This window comes from Gopherus flavomarginatus, chromosome 4 (assembly GCF_025201925.1).
Source record: "Gopherus flavomarginatus isolate rGopFla2 chromosome 4, rGopFla2.mat.asm, whole genome shotgun sequence".
In the NCBI taxonomy this organism is placed as follows: Eukaryota; Metazoa; Chordata; order Testudines; family Testudinidae; genus Gopherus; species Gopherus flavomarginatus.
This window is the reverse complement of record NC_066620.1, coordinates 160067786-160090865: the sequence shown is the minus strand read 5'-3', so window position 1 is coordinate 160090865 and position 23080 is coordinate 160067786. Positions and strand designations below refer to the sequence as shown.

The 23080-nt window shown below is 43.6% G+C and overlaps 1 protein-coding gene across 50 annotated transcripts in view; it reads left to right on the top strand.

Annotated features, from left to right (window-relative positions):
- Nucleotides 1-23069, top strand: part of RIMS1 (regulating synaptic membrane exocytosis 1) — a 528602-nt gene extending 505533 nt beyond the window's left edge. For all 50 annotated transcript variants that reach the window (XM_050950597.1, XM_050950547.1, XM_050950548.1 and 47 more), the window contains 4 exons: nucleotides 12037-12149; nucleotides 17764-17865; nucleotides 19643-19782; nucleotides 20153-23069. In XM_050950597.1, the coding sequence (XP_050806554.1) occupies nucleotides 12037-12149; nucleotides 17764-17865; nucleotides 19643-19782; nucleotides 20153-20371 (574 nt within the window). In that variant the 3' untranslated portion in view covers nucleotides 20372-23069. The remainder of the gene's footprint in view (nucleotides 1-12036; nucleotides 12150-17763; nucleotides 17866-19642; nucleotides 19783-20152) is intronic.
- Nucleotides 23070-23080: the final 11 nt, after the last annotated feature.

Here is a 23080-nt window from a genome sequence, read left to right as displayed (position 1 = left end):
GATGCCTGGCATGGAAAATTTCAGCCCAACCAGTTGAAGCTTCGCTAAGTTATAAGCAGGGCTACAATTTTACCACACCAATTTTTAATAAATTTTATGGCAGAGGTACAGGAAAAGAATAATATGTCACAAAAAGGGGAGCAAGGGGTTCGTAGGGAGAGAGTTTTGGAGAATGAGCCCACCCTGCAGTCACCCTGCAGCAGCAGTGACATAACCTTAGTCCCAGATTTGGACCTTAGCGTCCAAAATATGGGGGTTAGCATGAAAACCTCCAAGCTTAGTTACCAGCTTGGACCTGGTACCTGCTGCCACCACCCAAAAAATTAGAGTGTTTTGGGGCACTCTGGTCCCTCTGAAAAACCTTCCCTGGGGACCCCAAGACCCAAATCCCTTGAGTCTCACAACAAAGGGAAATAATCCTTTTTCCCTTCCCCCCTCCAGGTGCTCCTGGAGAGATACACAGACACAAGCTCTGTGAAACTACACAGAGAGACTCCCCCTCTCTGTTCCCAATCCTGAAAACAAAAAGTACTTTCCTATTCCCCCAGAGGGAATGCAAAGTCAGGCTAGCAATCCAACACACAGATCTCCCCTTGATTTCTTCCTCCCACCAATTCCCTGGTGAGTACAGACTCAATTTCCCTGAGTAAAGAAAAACTCCAACAGGTCTTAAAAGAAAGCTTTATATAAAAAAAGAGAGAAAAATACATACAAATGTTCTCTCTGTATTAAGATGATATAACACAGGGTCGATTGCTTAAAAGAATATTGAATAAACAGCCTTATTCAAAAGAAGAATACAAATCAAAGCACTCCAGCACTTATATTCATGCAAATACCAAAGAAAAGAAACCATATAACTTACTATCTGATCTTTGTCCTTACACTTAGAAACAGAAGATTAGAAAGTAGAACTACTTCTCCAAAGCTCAGAGAAAGCAGGCAGGCAGACAAAAACTCAGACACTCAATTCCCTCCACCCAAAGTTGAAAAAATCCGGTTTCCTGATTGGTCCTCTGGTCAGGTGCTTCAGGTGAAAGAGACATTAACCCTTAGCTATCTGTTTATGACACGCCCCCCAAATTGCAGACAGTGGGGAAGCTCACTGGCGGCGATTTCCTTCTAGAACTTGAAAATAAACAGATTAATACAACACATACACCTTTACATATACTCCTAAGTATATAACTAACAGACTTCTACATTTTAAGAACACTTTTTAACTACTGAATTCTGGGAAACTCTCACGGGAGAGTGCATCAGCTACTTTGTTAGAAGCTCCTGTGATGTGTTGAATTTCAAAATCAAAATCTTGGAGAGCTAAACTCCAACGAAGAAGTTTCTTGTTGTTCCCCTTGGCAGTATGAAGCCACTTTAGTGCAGCATGGTCAGTTTGTAGTTGGAACCGCCGTCCCCAAACATATGGGCGTAGCTTTTCCAGGGCATACACAATGGCATAGCATTCCTTTTCACTGACTGACCAGTGACTTTCCCTCTCAGACAGTTTCTTGCTGAGAAACACGACAGGATGGAAGTTGTGATCTGTTGCTTCCTGCATGAGCACTGCTCCTATACCACGCTCAGATGCATCCGTGGTTACTAGGAATGGCTTGTCAAAGTCCGGGGCCCTGAGCACAGGGTCAGACATGAGCATCGCCTTAAGCTGGGTAAAGGCCTTTTGACACTCATCAGTCCACTTAACGGCATTTGGCTGGGTCTTTTTGGTCAGGTCAGTCAATGGGGCAGCGATTTGGCTGTAGTGTGGTACAAATCGCCTGTAGTATCCGGCCAAGCCTAAGAAGGATTGGACCTGCTTCTTTGACTTTGGGACAGGCCACTTTTGGATAGCATCCACCTTGGCCTGTAGGGGGTTTATGGTTCCTCGACCCACCTGGTGCCCCAGGTAAGTCACTCTGTTTTGGCCTATTTGACACTTTTTGGCCTTAACAGTTAGTCCTGCCTGCCTGATGCGCTCAAAGACCTTTTCCAGGTGTAGTAGGTGTTCGGGCCAGGAGTCTGAAAAAATGGCCACATCATCGAGGTAGGCAACTGCAAATTCTCCCAGTCCAGCTAGTAGACCATCTACCAGCCTCTGGAAGGTGGCGGGTGCATTTCGAAGGCCGAAAGGAAGGACATTGAATTCATACACCCCCGCATGGGTGACGAATGCTGACCTCTCCTTGGCAGGTTCATCTAGCGGTACTTGCCAGTACCCCTTGGTTAAGTCTATTGTAGAGATGAACTGGGCACATCCCAACTTCTCCAATAGCTCATCGGTACGTGGCATTGGATAGTTGTCCGGACGAGTTACAGCATTTAGCTTACGGTAGTCCACGCAAAAGCGTATTTCCCCATCTGGTTTGGGTACCAGAACCACTGGAGATGCCCATGCACTGGTAGATGGGCGGATTATACCCATCTGTAGCATGTTCTGGATCTCCCATTCTATAGCAGCTTGGGCATGAGGAGACACTCGGTAGGGTGGGGTTCTGATTGGGTGAGCATTACCTGTATCAATGGAGTGGTATGCCCGTTCAGTCCGTCCTGGGGTGGCTGAGAACAATGGGGCGAAGCTAGTGCACAGCTCCTTGATTTGTTGCCGCTGCAGACGTTCCAGGGTGGTTGAGAGGTTGACCTCTTCCACGCCACCGTCTTTTTTCCCGTCGTAGTAGACACCGTCAGGCCACTCAGCATCATCTCCCTGGACTGTAAACTGACAAACCTGTAAGTCTCTGGAATAGAAAGGCTTGAGAGAATTAACATGGTACACTTTAGGCTTTAGTGAGGAATTGGGAAATGCTATGAGGTAGTTTACAGCTCCCAGGCGCTCTTGGACCGTGAATGGCCCTTCCCATGATGCTTCCATCTTATGGGCCTGTTGCGCCTTCAAGACCATAACCTGGTCTCCTACCTTGAAGGAACGTTCTCTGGCATGTCTGTCATACCAGGCCTTTTGCTCTTCTTGAGCATCCTTTAGGTTCTCTCTAGCAAGGGCTAAAGAGTGTCGGAGGGTGCTTTGTAGGTTGCTTACAAAGTCCAGAATGTTAGTTCCTGGAGAAGGCGTAAACCCCTCCCATTGCTGCTTCACCAACTGTAATGGCCCCTTAACCTCGTGACCATACACAAGTTCAAACGGTGAAAACCCTAAACTGGGATGTGGTACAGCCCTGTAGGCAAACAGCAACTGCTGCAACACTAGGTCCCAATTATTGGAGAATTCGTTGATGAATTTTCGTATCATGGCCCCCAAAGTTCCATTGAACCTTTCCACCAGGCCATTGGTTTGATGGTGGTATGGGGTGGCAACCAAGTGATTCACCCCATGAGTTTCCCACAGTTTTTCCATGGTCCCTGCCAGGAAATTAGACCCTGAATCTGTAAGGATGTCAGAGGGCCAACCTACCCTGGCAAAGATGTCTGTTAGGGCCAGGCACACAGTGTTAGCCCTGGTGTTGCCTAGAGCTACTGCTTCTGGCCATCGGGTAGCAAAGTCCACTAAAGTCAGTACGTACTGCTTTCCTCTGGGCGTCTTTTTTGGGAAAGGGCCCAGAATATCCACAGCTACTCGCTGAAATGGGACCTCAATTATGGGGAGTGGCTGGAGAGGGGCCTTGACCTGGTCTTGAGGCTTTCCCACTCTTTGGCATACCTCACAAGACCGGACATACTTGGCAACGTCCTTGCCCATCCCCTCCCAGTGGAAGGACTTCCCCAACCGGTCCTTGGTTCTGTTCACCCCAGCATGGCCACTGGGATGATCATGGGCTAAGCTTAAGAGCTTCCCCCGGTACTTAGTTGGAACCACCAACTGTTTTTTGCGGCTGCCATTCTTCCCAGTGTCCACCAGAAAGAATTTCCTTGTATAAAAGTCCTTGGTCTATAACAAACCGTGATCGATTAGAAGAGCTGAGAGGCGGTGGGGTGCTCCGTGCCGCCGCCCAAGCTTTCTGAAGGCTGTCATCCGCTTCCTGCTCAGTCTGGAACTGTTCCCTTGAGGCTGGGGTCACCAGTTCTTCCTCAGACTGTGGACTTGGGCTTGGTCCCTCTGGAAGCGATGTAGGTGATGGGGTTGTTTCCGTTGCTGGTGAACCGCTCTCCGCTGGTGCACCTGAGGGTATTTCAGGCACTGGCTGAGCCTTTTGGGTATGGCTGTCTGTTGCTTCTGCCAGTTGTGGCTCGCTGGCGCCCTCTGGCGTTGAGTTTGAAGATGGGGTTGCACTGGCTGGTGCTGGTTGCTGTTCCAGTTCCGGGCCTGGGACTGGAGGTGCTGTGGCTGTTTCAGTGGTTGGCATGGAATCCGGGTCCACTACCTCTGTCTGGGTCTCTGGTAACACAGACGGGGCCTCTGTGGACGGCTCAGGAACAGGAATGGGTCTGGAAGCTTGCCTGGTTTGGCTACGTGTAACCATTCCCACTCTCTTGGCCCGCCTCACCTGGTTGGCCAAGTCTTCCCCCAGTAGCATGGGGATAGGATAATTGTCATAGACTGCAAAAGTCCACATTCCTGACCAGCCTTTGTACTGGACAGGCAGTTGAGCTGTAGGCAAGTCTACAGCTTGTGACATGAAGGGGTAAATTGTAACTTTGGCCTTTGGGTTGATGAATTTGGGGTCAACGAAGGATTGGTGGATAGCTGACACTTGTGCCCCCGTGTCTCTCCACGCAGTAACCTTCTTTCCGCCCACTCTCAAATTTTCCCTTCGCTCCAAGGGTATTTGAGAGGCATCCGGGCCTGGGGATCTTTGGTGTGATGGTGGTGTAATGAATTGCACTCGCATGGTGTTCTTGGGACACTTGGCCTTGATATGTCCCAGTTCATTACACTTAAAGCATCTTCCATCTGATGGGTCACTGGGCCGAGGTGAGTTACTGGAGACTGGTGAGGTGGAAGGGTAGGGTGTCTGTGGCTTTACTTGGGTGGTATGTGGGGTCTTTGGCTGTCCTCGGTTGTAGGGTTTATGGTCTGTGTGCCCCCTGGGGTAATCGTTCCCCTTGACAGTAGCTTTCTTGCTTTCTGCTAGTTCCATCCATTTGGCTCCAATCTCCCCCGCCTCAGCGATATCTTTGGGATTTCCATCTTGTATGTACCGTGTGATGTCTTCAGGAACACCATCCAAGAACTGCTCCATTTGTATGAGGAGGTTTAGTTCTTCCAAGGTTTGAATGTTGTTTCCTGTTATCCAGGCCTCATAGTTTTTTTGCAATGTAGTAGGCGTGTTTGGGAAATGACACCTCGGGTTTCCACTTTTGGGTTCTGAAGCGCCGACGGGCATGATCTGGGGTTATCCCCATTCGGTATCTGGCCTTGGTTAGAAAAAGTTTATAGTCATTCATTTGCAGCTTAGGCATTTCAGCTGCCACCTCTGCTAAAGGTCCACTGAGCTGTGACCTCAATTCTACCATGTACTGGTCTTCGGGGATGTTGTACCCAAGACAGGCTCTTTCAAAATTTTCCAAGAAGGCCTCGGTGTCATCACCTGCCTTGTAGGTGGGAAATTTCCTGTGCTGTGGAGCAATAATTGGCGCCGGGTTGTTAGGGTTGGCTGGCACATGCAGCCCAGCTTTTGCCAACTCCAGTTCATGTTTTCTCTGTTTTTCCTTCTCTTCATTCTCTTTTTGTTGTTTTTCCATTTCTCGGCGGTGGGCCAACTCTTCTTCTGCTTGTTTCCTTCGGTAGGCCACCTCTTCTTCTTCTAGTTTTCTTTTGTGTGCTGCCTCCTTGGCTGCCTCTTTGGCTGCCTGTTCTCTTTGGTAGGCTGCCTGTTCTCTTTGGTAGGCTGCCTCTTTGATCTGTTCTTCTCTTTCTTTCATCTCCATCTCTTTTTGTTTTATTTCCAGTTCCTGTTTGTGTTTTTCCATCTCTCGCCTGTGTTCAGCTTCTTTGATTTGTTCTTCGGCCTCAATTTTTGCCTTAGAAGTCATGGTTCCTGTTTTCTTGTGTTGGGGTGCCCTCCGGTGTTTATCTTCTGAACTGCAGGTTCTCTGTTGCCTCCTGAAGTCTGCCTAGCAACAGTGCTTTTTTCCTTTTCTCTCTCTAGCTAATGTTCAATGAAAGGAAACCAGAAAAACCACTTTATTTGCATGCATATAAGTGCTGGTACTTGCCTCCTAATGGGAGAGCTATTGCATGACAAAAGACCCTCAACAGTTTGGTAATGGCTTCTCACTTAACATGCAAGCCACAAACTGCCAGAGAGAGCAGAAAAAAAAATTCTCTCTGGTTCCCTTTTAAAACCAACTGTTTCTCTCTGCTAAAAAGCCCTTAGCAGAGAAAAGAAAAATATAATATTCCTACTGGCTTCTGGATTCTGTCGAGATCCTCCCACCGCTGCCACTCATGACATAACCTTAGTCCCAGATTTGGACCTTAGCGTCCAAAATATGGGGGTTAGCATGAAAACCTCCAAGCTTAGTTACCAGCTTGGACCTGGTACCTGCTGCCACCACCCAAAAAATTAGAGTGTTTTGGGGCACTCTGGTCCCTCTGAAAAACCTTCCCTGGGGACCCCAAGACCCAAATCCCTTGAGTCTCACAACAAAGGGAAATAATCCTTTTTCCCTTCCCCCCTCCAGGTGCTCCTGGAGAGATACACAGACACAAGCTCTGTGAAACTACACAGAGAGACTCCCCCTCTCTGTTCCCAATCCTGAAAACAAAAAGTACTTTCCTATTCCCCCAGAGGGAATGCAAAGTCAGGCTAGCAATCCAACACACAGATCTCCCCTTGATTTCTTCCTCCCACCAATTCCCTGGTGAGTACAGACTCAATTTCCCTGAGTAAAGAAAAACTCCAACAGGTCTTAAAAGAAAGCTTTATATAAAAAAAGAAAGAAAAATACATACAAATGTTCTCTCTGTATTAAGATGATATAACACAGGGTCGATTGCTTAAAAGAATATTGAATAAACAGCCTTATTCAAAAGAAGAATACAAATCAAAGCACTCCAGCACTTATATTCATGCAAATACCAAAGAAAAGAAACCATATAACTTACTATCTGATCTCTTTGTCCTTACACTTAGAAACAGAAGATTAGAAAGTAGAACTACTTCTCCAAAGCTCAGAGAAAGCAGGCAGGCAGACAAAAACTCAGACACTCAATTCCCTCCACCCAAAGTTGAAAAAATCCGGTTTCCTGATTGGTCCTCTGGTCAGGTGCTTCAGGTGAAAGAGACATTAACCCTTAGCTATCTGTTTATGACAAGCAGTTCCTGTCCCACAGGGCTGGGCTCCAGGTGTTGTGACCTAGCCCATGCGGTTGCAGTGCCAGTCAGAGGATGGAGACAAAGGAGGGGCAGAAGGCCAAATTTGGTTGTCATTGAAACCTAGTGCACAAGGTCACAATGCCACACAGGTTTGCTGCATCCACTCCTTTGTCTCCATCTATGTAGGTGCGGATGCACTAAACATGAGTGGTGGTGTGATCCTGAGGGCTAAGTCACAATGCTACCTGGTTTGGGTGCATTTCACATACTTTATTCAAATTCATGGTTTTCATGACCACCGTGATGTCCAGGACAAAATTGTAGCCTCAGTTACAAGAAACTGAAAACAGGATCTTATAAATAGATATGTTGGGCAACCATAAATTCTGGCCAGGGCCTAGCACCACGGATAGTGATAATGTAAAGTCTAGCAAATAAAACCAAAAACTGTGATTATGTTAAATTACCTAGCTTTGGCACATTTCTGTGGCACTACTTTCCACAAACATAACTTAAAAAGATAACTTCCCATAATATTTGTACATCGGATAGGCAGGTGTAAGACCAATTGACTGCAAGTAACAAAGGTTAGTAATTCCAGATCGTGGTTGGAAACATATTTGTTGGAATTATTTGTGATTTTTCATTAAAACTGATGCAGTATGATAAAACTAATTACATTTTTTAATTACTGGAATTTAAAATTAATCATAGCGGATAGGATCAGCTTCTGGATTTTTTTTTTTTTAATCAAAATAGTTTGTCTCAGAAAACTCTTCTACTGTCACATGGCATTGGTAATGGACTAATGCATATTTATTTTTATTAGCTGTCTACTTCCTTGAATTTCTCTTTGGTGTAAAGATGCCATGATGCTTCCCAGGGGTACCCTGCATTGTGAGGCACCTCATTACCACCTGCCCTTAGTGTGAGGAAGTCTTGTCTGCACCTGCTGGGGCTCAGCTCCCCAACTCCACCAGCCACATGCAACACAACCATTCCCCTCTAGCCTAGATAGGCCCCCCTGTTTTTCTACAGGTTAGCGATAGGCACACTCCAAGCCTTGAGCCCTCCAGGCATCTCCCTGGAGAGTCCAGCTCTGTTCCACTGGACACTTGCAGTATTCACGGATTCTCTGCTTCCAAAGAAACAGTTCACCCCAGTTTACCAGGACTGGCTCTGCATAGCACTTAGATATGTTTATAGTGAAATCAAGTATAAGTTTATTTAATAAAGCATAGAGAGTCAAGTAACAGTAAGTAGAAGTATTGGGGCAGGGGAAGAAATAGTTACATATAAAACAAAATCTTGACATGCAACCTAGAGCCTAACCCTAGAAAAGTCTAGCATTTGTCTCACCCAAAATCATTGAAATGAGTTTCAGCTAGACGTGGCGGTGACCCTCCTTTCATGAGACAAGTACACTGTCAGCTTGACTCCCTTGTGAAGAATTCATTGTGTTCCTTTGCCCCCAAGATATATAAGTCGTATCCTTTGTCTTCATTCATAGACAGGACACCCCTGCTGTTTCGTTTCTTCCTGTACATTTTCTTTCCTGCAGGTTTCACAGTCCCTCACTGATACCTGGCTCATTATGCAAATAGGTCTCAATTGTGAGGTAGACAATACACATATGATGAGACAAAGATAAGCGTCTGTTACCTCCTGCTTGAAAGGAATCAGTCTGAGGCATGTGACCTCCTGGTGACCTGAATTAACTCCAGGACCTTAAGAACATTATTATCAGTATATAAATACGTAACTCCTTCAATATTATCCACACATACATTTTGCAATGATTATGACGACCAGTGGACTGCTGGCTCTCGGTAGAATAGGTCAGTAGAGACCTTACATGCCACCTATTGGTGAACTATTATGCATATATCAGATCCAGGTGATCCCTGTAAGCCATGTGCACCCCTGTGTCCTCTGCCAGTTGGCACCAAGAGGTCCCTGCATCACAAATGTGTATTTTAAAAGTCTATTTTTAAAGAATGATTATTGAGCAAATAGCTGGTTTAGAGCAATGGAAACAACCACAGAAACTTTCACCCCTGAGACATTTGCTAGGCAAACAGAGTCGCAAACAGAGGCAGCTAGCAGGAGAGTTTTGGATGGTGTAGCTAGAGACTTTGCTGTAACAGGACTTGGTGAGTGCTGCATTTGGTTCATCTGTACACTGTTTGTGTGACTATTCATTTGTTCTGTGTATGGGCTGTGTAGATGGGGCTTTGACCCCTGAGAAGCAGCTAAGACAGATCTGTTTGGTAAGGGCCAGGTGGGTCTGATCTTTGGAGATTTGATAAGACCCTCTCTTTGAAGCCTATAGGTGGTTAATCACTCACTTATGGAGCTGAACTGAGCTAAGCTAAGCAGGGGAAAACGATGTAAAAGTCATTTGCTAGGCAAACTCGAGAGCTGAGAACCAAAGAAGCCAACAGGAGAGTTTCTGAAGGTATTTGGAAAGGCTGTGTAAGAGGCTTGCAGGTTGAGCTCTATGTGCAATTCCATGATGGCCAGTGATGAAACAGTGGAGGTGATCTGCAACAGCTGTGCCATGTTTTCTTTCCTGCCTGAGCCAAAAGGGATTTCCTATGCACGAAGTGCAAGTTGGGGGCTGTTCTGGAGGAAAAGATTCTTGGATTGGAAGGGCAACTAGAAACATTACAACAAATCAGAGACGCTGTACAGCCAGGTTCAGGAAATGTCAGTATCCCAGGTTCTAGGAAGAATGGAGCTGGAGAGAGAGAGGACATCAGAGAATAGGCCTGGCAGTTCAGAATCACCATAAGCAAGAGGTCTTGTCAACATTCTGCATGGCTGGAGACAGACAAGAATGGGAATGCTGTGGCCACCAGAGAGAAGAGGACCAGGAGGATTGCAGCTTGGTCCAAACTGAAAGAAAACTAAATTTGCCCACAAAGAGATCAGAGAAATTCTGAATTTCTTGGCTCAGCCCATCTCTGTAAGATGAATCTGAACTAGAACAAATCCTCTCAAAATACAGGAAGATTCTGATCTGGACCCAATTTTTTCAAATCTGGCCCATCTCTAATATCTGTAGAGGAAAAACAGTAAATTAAAAATATTACTGGAAAATTAAGTATCAGATGATCACATGTAAATATAAAGAGTGTATTACACTTTTCAGTGCAGTATTTGTTTCAGAGCACACCATAATGAAGATCAGTAGAAGACCTTACATAGTGGGTACAGTGAAGGGAATGCTGGGATTGTGGGCATCACAGGTATTTTCTCTTTGCCTTTGGGATTTGAGACGAGCACCATTCTCCCCAGTCTGAGCCTGACCTTAATGGAATATGCAAGGAAAAAAGTCCAGCATCTTTCACAAGTACTACAGTCATTTAAAACAAAACTAAAAACCACAACATACCACGATGACAAAGATAGCTGACCTATTAATGAGAAAACAGCTATCAGAATGTCAGCTATCTGCTATTTCTCACATCCTGCATGGCCCAGAGGAGTCGGGTGATGTGGGCTCATTCAAATTCTATGTCCCAGATTTGGGCCCTAATCTCTTATTAGATCTCACTGTCTATTTTCTCTATTTGAAAACTTTCAGAGGTGAACTATGGTACTAGTGGCTTAAAGCAGGAGTGATACAAGAGATGCAGAAAAGGATGGAGAAATTATATCTGGGAATTTTAGTTCCAAGAATGTTATTGCAAACCTTAACATTCTTTAGTTTGCTTTCTTTATTAATTGTAATACTTTAATTTTTAAATAACTGAAATCAGATCGAAAATTGTTAACATCAACAGGTCACAGGGTATTAGATGCAGAACACTTCATGATCATTTGAAGCTTCATTCCATTTTAAAATGTCTCCATTGAACTAATCCCCTTCAAATACAGCATTTAACACATACGTGAATTACAACTGGGTGAAATTTTTCATCTAAAACTTCTTTTAGCAGAAATGCCGATTCCACAACACTGAAACCTTTTACAAATTCATGTTTATTTTGCTGAATTGATTGTTTAAAAAAATCCAAAAAATTGAAACGTAGTTTCATCATTTTCTAAACAAAATGTTTCAATTTCAGTTTGAAACAACTTTTCATTTAAAAGTTTCCTTTTCATTTTAATTTTAATAGTTTCCAAAAGGTCAAAATCGAAACAAAGCATCTTAATTTTATCAAAATGAAACATTTGTTTGACCTGAAATGAACATTTTTAAAAACTTTTTAATTCACTAAAATTTTTCATTTTTGGCTGACATAAAACAATTTTTTTACTTTTTGAAATTGCCAACAAATCAAAAATCCATTATTCACCCAGTTCAAATGTGAACCACATTCAGTTTCCTGGGGATTATGACCTTCACCACACTTCAGTCCTAGTTGGGTAGGGGAGGAGTAGAGAAATAGCCTCTTTTCCATGGAAGTGGGGTAAAAAGGCTATTGGTCTTGCCACAGCTACATCCCCGTGAAGAGGAGTGGTGTTGCTACAACTATTCCCCACAGTACATGGCCTTCCAGAAGCCCACAAACATTGCTGCCTATAACCCTTTAACTGTACCAGGTGGAGCGAGGTCCTGCCGTCACAGTCAGGGTCAGCTGGAATGGTTTGTCAGACTCTTTATTGCTATAGCAAAACTCAAAGATGGCAAGTTGTTTGGGTGAATAAAACTATTTCCCAATGAGATGGTTGCAGTATACCTATTTTGGGGTTCTAGTTTTGCAGTTACATTCTCTGAAGCTGTGCATTGTGTCTGAGAAGCACTTCCGTATTAATTATTGTGGGCCACTATGAATTAACATGTTGTATTTACATGTACTCATGTTTTATATTTCTGTAGTCTAATATTCCCTGGAGTGCGGCTGGGTGCTGACAGTCAATTTAGTGATTTCCTTGATGGCCTTGGACCTGCACAGTTAGTAGGTCGACAGACACTAGCAACCCCTGCTATGGGTAAGAATAATTTATTCTCATGTATAAGACAAATGCTATCCCATTGACCAAAGTGAAGTTGAGGTGGCCAGAATGCAGCTGTTGGGCTACAGTCAGCCAAAGAGTTCTACCAAATGGCCTTTCTCATCTTTAACAGAAAGGTGCTGTTTCAGAGACAGTGCTAGCGCATTGGCGGGCCCAAGCAGAAATATTTTGGAGGCCTTCCCCAGACCCGCTGATGGAGTCGGGGGGGGGGCAAATGGGGCAGTTGCCCAGGGCCCTGGGTGGTGGCCGGGAGCCCCGAACCCTTTTACATGCATGCTGCAGGGCTCCTAGGCTTGTGCAGGGTGATACTGGCGGCAGATAAGGCAGCTGGGCGGGCATGTGGAAGCCCTGGCTATGGCAGAAAAGCATACACAGCAGTGCAGCTGGCAGCAGCTAACTGGGCAACAGTATGCATAGGCGTATCATCACCCAAATCTTAGGTGGACCTTTCTAGGGAGTCCATTGACTGTTCTGACCTGGGCAGAGCCATCCCTAGGGCACGGTGAATTGGGGTGACCGCTCCGGGCCCCACGCTTTGAGGGGTCCTGCAGACCTGCACGATTGGCCAGTGCAGTTGGTCCTGGAAGTGACAGATTTGTCACTTCTGCTCCAGGCCCCGCAGACTCCAAGGGATGGCTCTCCCTCTGAGGCTCAGACAGGGCCGCCCAGAATGGTGAGGGCAAGTGGGGCAATTTGCCCCAGGCCCTGGGTCCTGGAGGGGCCGCCACAAGAGATTTTCGGGGCCCCTGGAGTGGGGTCCTTCACTCACTCCGGGGGCTCTGGAAAACTCTCGCGGGGCCTGGGCCCCTGGAGCTTCTTCTGCTCCGGGTCTTCGGCGGTAATTTGGTGGCTGGGGTCCTTCCGCTCCGGGACCCGCTGCCGAAGTGCCGGGTCTTCAGGGGCACTTCGGCAGCGGGTCCCGGAGCAGAAGGATCTCCTGCCACCAAATTACCGCCTAAGCGGGGGCCCCCGCCACTGAAGACCTCAGGCCCCCTGAATCCTCTGGGCGGCCCTGGGCCCAGAATTGCTGTCAGTGGGCCTGGCCCTCCCACACAACACATAATAAACAGCAAATAGGGTCCCCCTTAAGCTTTTTTTGGGCCCTGAGCAATTGTTTAGTTTGATTATGCCTAGTCCTGGCTCTGCTGTCCATAAACAGAACTGATGCTCTGTTTCATCCAAAATCAGATGAAGATAGAGCATTTCATCCTGGTACCTGTGATATCCACAGAGCTCACTTCTGTATCAAAGATGGTGGCCGCAATCTGTTACTTTCTATGCAGAATAATTATGGTCCTTGGCTCATTGCAAATTGCTAGTTGTCAGCTAGTTAGCATTTGTACATGATATTTGTAACTGATTATGTGGCCAATAACGGAATCTGACCCAGATTTAGCTGATAGAAAGATAATCCAAAAATCTGAAAGTCTACTCCATATTTGCAACAAGACTGACAACCAATTTACAAATGATGCCATTAGATTGTTGCTGTTGGAACAGATTAATATTTAAAGTCTAATTTCCAGCAGCCTCTCAAGGGCCACCTATGGTTTGCTCTGTAATCCGAAGCATCTGAGAATCCCCTGGAGTACCAAGCGCTACAGGCTCGCCCCTGACACACCCACTTAGGGTAACCAGATAGCAAATGTGAAAAATCGGGACAGGGGATGGGGGGTAATAGGTCCCTATATAAGAAAAAGTCCTGAATATCAGGACTGTCCCTATAAAATCAGGACATCTGGTCCCCCTACACCATTCCACACTCCCTGCATGGACACTTATGGGGAACCTGCGTAGGGCTGTTTATGATGGCTTTATGCTCTGCCTGCAGTGGAGAAATTCTTCCCCGGGCCCTTGCAGGCTGTTTACAGTACATGTGCACCACCACAGCAGTGTGTAAGGGCAGGAGCAGGGGCAAAATCCCTTTAGTCTGCATTTGAGTGATTGGGTGACATATTTTGTGGCTGTGCATTGAGGATGAAAAATAAATAACCCTTGACATCTCCACTAGCCTAATCACGCTGTGCAAGTTAAAAATCACAGATGGCAAGTGCATTGTCTGAGCAGTCTTAAGCACTGCAGAAACTCAGGTTCAGGAGGCTACTCAGCTACTACTGAAGAGAAGTAGGGAACCAGGAGGAAAAATGGGAGGGGGTACTCTCTCCTTTGCAGCTCATGAGCTCTGCAAAAGAAGGAGAAGTCTTAAGCTGCTGTATAAATCCAAACTTAATTATATTTTGTAATAGGAGTTATTGGGCTATAAGCTTATTGAGCATGAAGCCTGTACAATGTTATAACCCCTGTTAAAACATATCAGATTTCCTTCTTACAGGAAATAAGAATTGTCTGGGTTCTTCTGTTGTCCATTTTAAAATCAGGGTGATTCCAGTAGTGAATCCAGGTGCTAGCTTACATTCACCTCACTTTTTGCTTAACAGTTGTTTTCCTCCCTAAACCTCTTCCAACAGGGCTCCTGAGTGATAACAGTTTATTTCCATCTATAGGAGCCTTTATTTCTACAGGCTCAGAGAGGGTTTTGGGCTACAAAATTCACTCAATCGTTCTGCCTAACACTTTTTCTCTTCAAGGGCTTATAGTTGTCTCTGCTGGTTTGAAAATGTCTGTGTTGTGGCTCCCCCTGCTGACTGCCAGTAGCATAGACTGGATTTGAATATACAGGCTTACAGCATTTGAAAGGTAGCCCAAAAGCACAGTTTATGGAATTTTCCTCTAAACTATTTTTAGCCCAGTACAGAGCTGTGTTTGTTGAAGAAAAGTTTTGATAGCTAACAAACCAACCCCGCTTGGCTTGTAATATCTCGAATACTAGAGTAGTCCAGGGCACTGTGCTATAATACTCTGTTAGTGGAGCAAGTGTGCTAAGGTCTCCTTTTCAGTTAAGTTTGAACAATAATACTTCTATCATTAAGAATACTGCAAATTCTGCAGCTTAGGTTTATTCACTATTCTTTGCGTAGAAACATGGACTTACATGTCAGACATCAGAAGGTCAAGGTCTGGGGAATTCCATTTGCTTGCACAGTTACCACAATTGCACATGCCCAATGAGGTATTTGAGCGCCCAGACAGCTAGTTATGTGACTATCTACCCATTCGCGTGATCAGTCTTGGTGACTTTTTTTATGTAGCCCTGAACTTCTCATGGTTTGAAAATCAGACCCATAATTACTAAGGCCCAAATCCACAAAGAAACTTAGGTATTGCAACACTCAGTGTCACAGAGACTAACTTGTAGGTGCCTAGCTACCCAACAGCAGGGCCAGTGCAAGGATGTTTCGTGCCCTAGGTGAAACTTCTACCTTGCGCCCCCCCCCACCCGCGCCCCCGCCATGAGGCACCCCCCCTCCCCGCGGCAGCTCCCCCCCCCCGCCCTGAGGCGCCCCCCTTGCGGCAGCTCCCCACCCCCACCCTCCGCGCTGAGGCACGCCCCCCTGCCCCAGCTCACCGCTGCTCTGTGCACGAGCACCCTGAGCACACCGTCGCTGCTTCACTTCTCCTGCCTCCCAGGCTTGCGGCACCTAAGCTGATTGGCGCCGCAAGCCTGGGAGGCAGGAGAAGTGAAGCGGCCACGGCGTGCTCGGGGAGGAGGCAAGGCAGGGGTGAGCTGGGGCGAGGAGTTCCCCTGCGTGCCCCCCCTTACTTGCTGCAGGCGGCTCTCCCCATGCTCCTCTGCCCCAGCTTCCTCCGCCTAAATGCTGGCAGCGACCAGGGCGGCCGAAGATCCAGCCACCGTGGTTGCTGCTGAAGAAAATGTCGCCCCCCAAACCCCAGTGCCCTAGGCGACCACCGACATCTCCTAAATGGTTGCACCGGCCCTGCCCAATAGAATTCATAAACCTTGGATTAGGCACCTCATCTCCCTATGCTCTGAATGGTGACAAATAGATGACTCAGAATGGGATCATCAATACCCATCACACGAGGCAGGGAGTCACCTAAGCTAGCCAATAGCAGATTCAGAGGAGAGGGGTGTGTTCTAAGTCCCACCATTCTCAGGGAGTTAGGCACCTAACTCCATTTGGGATCCACAGCTGGGAACCCTCTCCTGGAGTCAGGTGCCTAAGCCACTTCTTGCAAGAACAGCAATGGTGCATGCCTAAGTGCAGTGAGAGCCGCCTTCTTGTGGTGGTGAGGGCACTCACCTGGGATGTGGCAGACCCTGGATCAATTAATCCTTTGCCTGAGGAGAAGGGATTTGAACATAGGTTTCCCACTCTCAGGGAAGCGCCCTAACCATTGCTCTAGAGTGTCATTCTCACACTGTCTCTGGCTCAATGCATATTTAAATATTTATATACTGTGTAATGGCCTCAACCAGAGAGATTGAGAGAGACCAGCATCAGTGTGTCTCACTCTCCAGTGGATAGGGCACGCACCTCCTCCTTCTTCTGTACCATTTTATGTGTAGTTCAGCATGCTCTGAGAATGCCTAGCATATCAAGCCCCACAGTACCTCGTTTGAGTCCCATTTGAGGATCCCACTTGAGTTTAAGTATCAGGCACCTGATTACCTAGACTGATGTGCATATATCTGATGGCAGAAACTTAGGCATCAAGGGAACTTGTGAAAATACAGGCACTGAAGGATTTTAGGCAACCTGAGGGCTAGGCAGCAGCTTAGCAGAGGGTTAGAGGATTTCAGTGGCACCTAAATTTTTGGACTTAAGTACCTAAAGTGGAAGTTAGGCACCTAAGTTCTTTTGTGGATCTGCACTTAAGTATCTTTTTTCATTTACAGTCTTTCTTTCCAAGTCAGAGCAGCACTTGGACCCCAACTCAGCAATTTTTTTTCTCTGCAGCTGTAGCCAGAGTTGTCATTTGCCAGAACATTCAGAACCAAGGAAGCAGCTTGGAAATCTTGTTATCTTCATATTCTGGCAGTTTGTTCAAGGTGCTGTTCAGGAAGAGAACTGTCACCCTCTTGCACTCATTAAAAAACTTTTGAAAAAAAAATTGTGAGCCTCAAAGAACTTAGTCATTGACTAGACAGACTGCAGTCTACTTGTCTGGCTTTCTTCTTTCTGAAGGACAGACCTGCAATGTTTGCAGCCACACACTTATCTTGTAGAAACAACAAGGAGTCCTTGTGGCACCTTAGAGACTAACACATTTATTTGAGCATAAGCTTTCATGGGCCAAAACCTACTTTATCCGATGCATGTAGTGAAAAATACAGTAAGCAGAATATATATCATAGCACATGAAAGGATGGGAGTTGCCTTACCGAATTGGGGGGTCACTGCTAACAAGGTCCAGTTCAATTAAGGTGGAAGTGGCCTATTCTCAACAAGTTGACAAGAAGGGATGAACACCTACCTTGTGTTTCTTCCATCTCTTTGTGTATCCACTTGGTGTCTCTCCTCTTATACTTGGATCAAAGGCTCTTTGAGGAAGAGACCATCAACGGGATACAAATCCCTGACTGGATACTCAAGATTCTACCATAGTACAATAATAATAATAATGATAATCAAAGGAATTGCCTGAGTGATGACAATTAACTGTGGTGAGGTCTGCACTGAGCTGACCCAGATAATGGAAAAAGCTTTTTCTTCTCCTTTCCTTTCAGGTGATATTCAGATTGGAATGGTGGATAAAAAAGGACAGTTAGAAGTAGAAGTCATTAGAGCCCGAGGCCTCACGCAAAAACCTGGCTCCAAATCTACCCCAGGTGAGGAGAACTGCAAATGATGAAGAACAGGAGAATACAAAATATGCAATAAAGTGTGGACCAGAGATCTCCAAAGAAACCTTCTCAGCAATTTGTAGCAGTCACTACGTTTACATGTATTCATTTTCTTTTTTGATAGAGATGTGTATTTAGAAAAATCTACTCTGCCCATGTTCAATTCCTCCCTCTGCACACCATTTAACTTCAGGGAGTGCTGCCCTCACATGAGCAAAATCAACATTTCTGAGGCTGAAAAATCCTTGCTAGAAGGAATGTGTCCAAGGAGTGTTCAGCGTGTCTAGGGAAAATGTTACAATTAGGTTTGGCAGGATTAGATTTTTACTGGTAAATGTTGATAAATGTCAATTTCACGGTACACACACAAACCAACCAAAAATCCATCAGTAATAATCACAATTTACATGTAGGCAAAGTAAGAAAAATGCTGCTTGTAGCTTATTAGACTTTGCTTTCAGGATTTTTATTTTGTATATTATATTATTACATGTGATATTGACAATTTGTATTGTAATGGTTTAAAGCTTTAACTTATTGAATCTCAATGTCTACTGTAATTAGGTAATTATCATCTGATTCCCGCCCCCATAATTTCCTGCAACTGTGAAACTCTGCACTGATAACAATTGGGAAAAAATGCTTAAAACTCATCATTTTTTCACAACTGTGAACATTTAAATTGATATAAATTGGGAAAAGGGCTTAAAAATAAACTGATATCCATCAAAATTATTAAAATAATCAAAATCTAGTTACATTTCACCATGGACCTGGTGATGCATATGGAGTCCCTTACATTATTATTTATGTATTTGTTTATTTCCATCTACAAAAGAGAAAGAGCAGGTGAAAGGGAATAGCAAGCAAGGAAGCTGGCAAGGTGGTGGAAACTCAGCAATGTGATCTTCAGTGACACTGCAGAGTTTTGAATAAGTCAGCAAGCAGTATCAGTGCCTCTGAGCTCAAACATTTGAGCTTACTGGGAATAAATTAAATTATAGTTAGAATAAAAATCTAGTTATTTTAAGAAGTCTTTGCTGGAAAAGGAGAAACGATGTTTATCATAATAACTAGAATATAGGTTTCAGATTAACATTTGTTGAGAAGTTACTTTAAAATTATTTGAGAGACAAAGTAAATGAGGAACAACTGCCTTTTATATGTATGTTTTCAGAAATGACTGTTCCAATTTTAAACATCCAGTTCATTGAAATGTCATAGGGAATGGCATATTTTGAAATGGCTTTGAACTCCTAACACATGGAACCATCAAACTGTCTAACAGTGACAACACAGTCTTGTTAATAATATCCAGTTCATGGGACACACAAGTTACAAAATCATACTTTAACAGATAAATGTAAGACGTGTTACTATTAATAACTTATGCAATGTTGCTGTAACCGTGTTGGTCCTAGGATATTAAAGAGACAAGGTGTGTGAGGTAATATCTTTTATGGGACGAAGCTTGTCTCTCTCACCAGCATAAATTAGTCCAATAAAAATATTACCTCACTCACCTTGTCTCTCTGATATTTTTGATTAAAACCAAAAGCTAGTAAATATTTAATTGACTTTTCATCATCTAAAATGTTTGCTTATTGATGAACATTCAACTCAGTTTGGCCAATGAAAGTAATTATTTTCACTTTTCTTTCTAGTCAGTTTCCATTCATTGTTCTTGTCCTCTACCCTAGTGGTGCAGTACTGTAAAATGCTTAAGTCCAAACATAAAATTGATGGTGTTCAATTTTTGCAGCTCCCTATGTCAAAGTATACCTGTTGGAAAATGGAGCCTGTGTAGCCAAGAAAAAGACAAGAATTGCACGGAAAACACTTGATCCTCTGTACCAGCAGACACTGGTTTTTGATGAAAGTCCACAGGGTAAAGTCCTTCAGGTCAGTAATTACTTAATCTTGGTATAGACCCTGATTTGCTAAAGCACTTGAGTATTTGCTTAACTGTAAGATTGTGAGTCGTCCCAGTTATAGCCCACATAAGCACTTAATTTCAGAAATATCAGTTAATATATCTGAGTGGTTTGTAATATCATCAGACTCCCAAAATGTACCTATGTGGCTTTATTAGAATTTTTTCTCTATTGCTGTCTATGGTCCTAACCCTACCTGAGATTTCCCATCAGGACCCTTCTCTTCTCCTTTGAAAAAATACTCACCCTATTCATGCAGGTAGGGAGTTACTGCATGAATGAACATATAAGTATATATTCTTTGGACAGTGTTAAATCTGTATTTTATGTCCTTACAGGTGATAGTTTGGGGAGACTATGGCCGAATGGATCACAAATGCTTCATGGGTGTTGCACAGATCCTTCTGGAGGAACTTGATCTGTCCAGTGTAGTAATAGGATGGTATAAATTATTTCCACCCTCTTCACTAGTGGATCCAACCTTGACTCCCCTGACCCGCAGGGCTTCCCAGTCATCTCTGGAAAGCTCAACTGGGCCTCCGTGCATTAGATCATAGTGAACTTATAGCAGATGCTGTCTAATAAAAATGTTACCACCCAGGATAACAATCAGAACCAGATTCTTATATGATCAAAAGCATTGTTGGAGAGAGACAATCACTTCTGTTTTTGCCTGTAGTAGTTATCCAAAAATATGTCTGAATTATTTGTTAAAAGATGGCTTAAATTAACAGAACAAAATAGTATATCAAATACAGTAAGTCAATCTACTAGTGACAGTCACTGATGCTTATTACAATTTTTAAGAAGAGCGGGACCTTTAGATTAGAATAAAGTGGAAAAAAAATACAAAACTGGAAGCTCTCACTCTGTTAAGTGTTGTATTTTATCACATTTTGACAGAGCCCACAAGAAGTGTTAACTTCCTGGTGTTTCAGCAGTTTTTCTGTACTTGTTACTTCCACTAGTTTTTTTTGCTGTGTGATTCTGCCAGTTTTGTAAAAGTACTCACAATGCTAACAGAGACCCTTCCTTTCGTTTTCTAAACCAAACAAAAAAGGGCTGAAGTATATCTCTGTAAGTATCCCTTCAAGTGTTCAGCAGCCAGAATTACCATACATGATGCCACTAAGGTTCTCATTGTTTCTTAGTTCTGGTTCTTCCAAGTCTTTCAGGTGAAAACCCAGAACAAATGACCAATCAAGATTATTTAATTAACAACAACAACAAAATCATAGTGCTAGTTTTTCTTTGTAAAAAGCAAATATGTTTGCATTATATATAATGTTTTTTATGTTTTATGATGTTTTGCATGGAAGAGTTTTGAAGAAATCTATCTGCAGCTAATGCTGGGGACTGATAAAAGCAGCTTTAGTCTTAATTTTGACACTGAAAATATTACTGGTAATGCAGTTTTCTTCTTAGAATCAGAGAGAAGATATTTACGTTCATGTGTATAAATGTATATTTGACTTCCCAAAATGTTGACCAGGAATGGGGTTGAGCATATGACACTTTCAGCTGTACCCAGGCTTCTCTGATATGTGTCACTTTAGACACACATGTCTGCCCTGGATAGAGCATGGTATGAGTTGTTCAATATTTCACTGGAAATTCCAGTTGAAATATTCTGCACTTACTAATGTTTTTATCAAATTTTAGTTTACATTTCTTTGAGATTGATGCAAGCACAAAGCTTGATTTTTTAACGCAAGATATCTTTTTTGGTAAAAAAAAATCAAATTTCAATCTGCATTTTATTCATTTGAGTTCTTCTTGGCCTTGAAATCCCATGTGATTTACTGTAAATGTGCTAAAAACTGCAGACTCTGCTGGTTCAATGATATGTTTTCTCTCCTTTTACAGGCCATTCAATTTTGTGATCACACAAATAGGGCAGCATGACTTGGAACTGTTCAAAGCTGCATGCACGTTTTGTAAAAAGAAGCAAAAAGATTATTTAATAATGTATGTTAGTTCCACATAGGCCAGCTTGTATGTTGCATGTACTTGTACAGTTTGCTCGTAATTACTATACTGAAGTAACTAAGAAATCTAAGCCATCCATTTTTCTTATAGACATTTTGCAGGTTTTAGCCAGGCAAGGTCTGTTAGTCTGGTGCTAAATGTCTATAGATGGACTTTATTTTTTACCCTATGGAAAACGTGATGTAGTATGGACCAAATTCCTTCTAATAAATATTTTGGTGTAGATTCCTACTGTGGGGCTGTAACACATGTAGAAACTCTGTGCACACTAGGTTTTAATTCATAGACATACTGCCTGCACCAAGTGAACTATTTATTATTATTTATCATGCCGGAACTATTCTGCCCATGGTTCCATAGGGCACAGATTGATTACTGCTCGACCTGCTGAGCAGGAAGAACTGAAGCATTGGTGCACTACTACTAGATTCTGTTCTGTCTTAGTGGCCAAAAATCAACTAATTCTAATTCGGTAGTATCTTTCTATTTTGACCACTTGTCTTAACACCCCCCTGTGCTTTTAAATGAACTCCTAACTCATGTTATGTAAACATGTTTAATAAAATTTCCTTTTCATGTCCAGATTAGTTGTTGTGTTCAGTATGTTCTAAGGTTTGGGTGCGACTCCTCTCACTACCAAATTGAATGAGATGTGTAACAGAAGTGAGCAAATAAGTGGTCCATTTAAATAGAAGCATGTGTTCAGCTATAGTCTCAGGTCTAGACTTGGGGTAAGTGGGTGCAAGTCATGTGATTTCAATGATGTTGCATTCCCTTCCATGAAGGAGGGGGCCAAATTGTGTTCTCATTTATATGTAATGCAATTGTATTGAAGACATTGGACCAAATTGAGACTTGATGTAAGCAGATGCAACTCAATTTGATTTCAGTGAGGTTACATCTGCTTATATTAGGTTGGATTTTGGTCCAGTGGAGCTGCACAGATGTTGGTCTCAGGCTGTATTTGGTGTAAAAAATGCTATTTAGTTACAAAGGGCAAATTCTGCTCTCCTCCAGTCATTTAAATCCAGAATAACGCCATTGTTATTGACACCAATAAATATATTGTGGATAACTATTTATGCCAGTGTAGCTGAGAGCAGAATTTGGCACTAAATATTATTAGAGAAGCAAAGATGGTGTATTGTGTTTGATTTTAGTCCTCTTTATCCTCTAGATATCATTTAACATAATTTAGAAATAGCCTAAAGACTATCACATCACTTTGAACACGTACATTTATTGTCTTGTTTAAATGAATACATAACTAAGCTTCA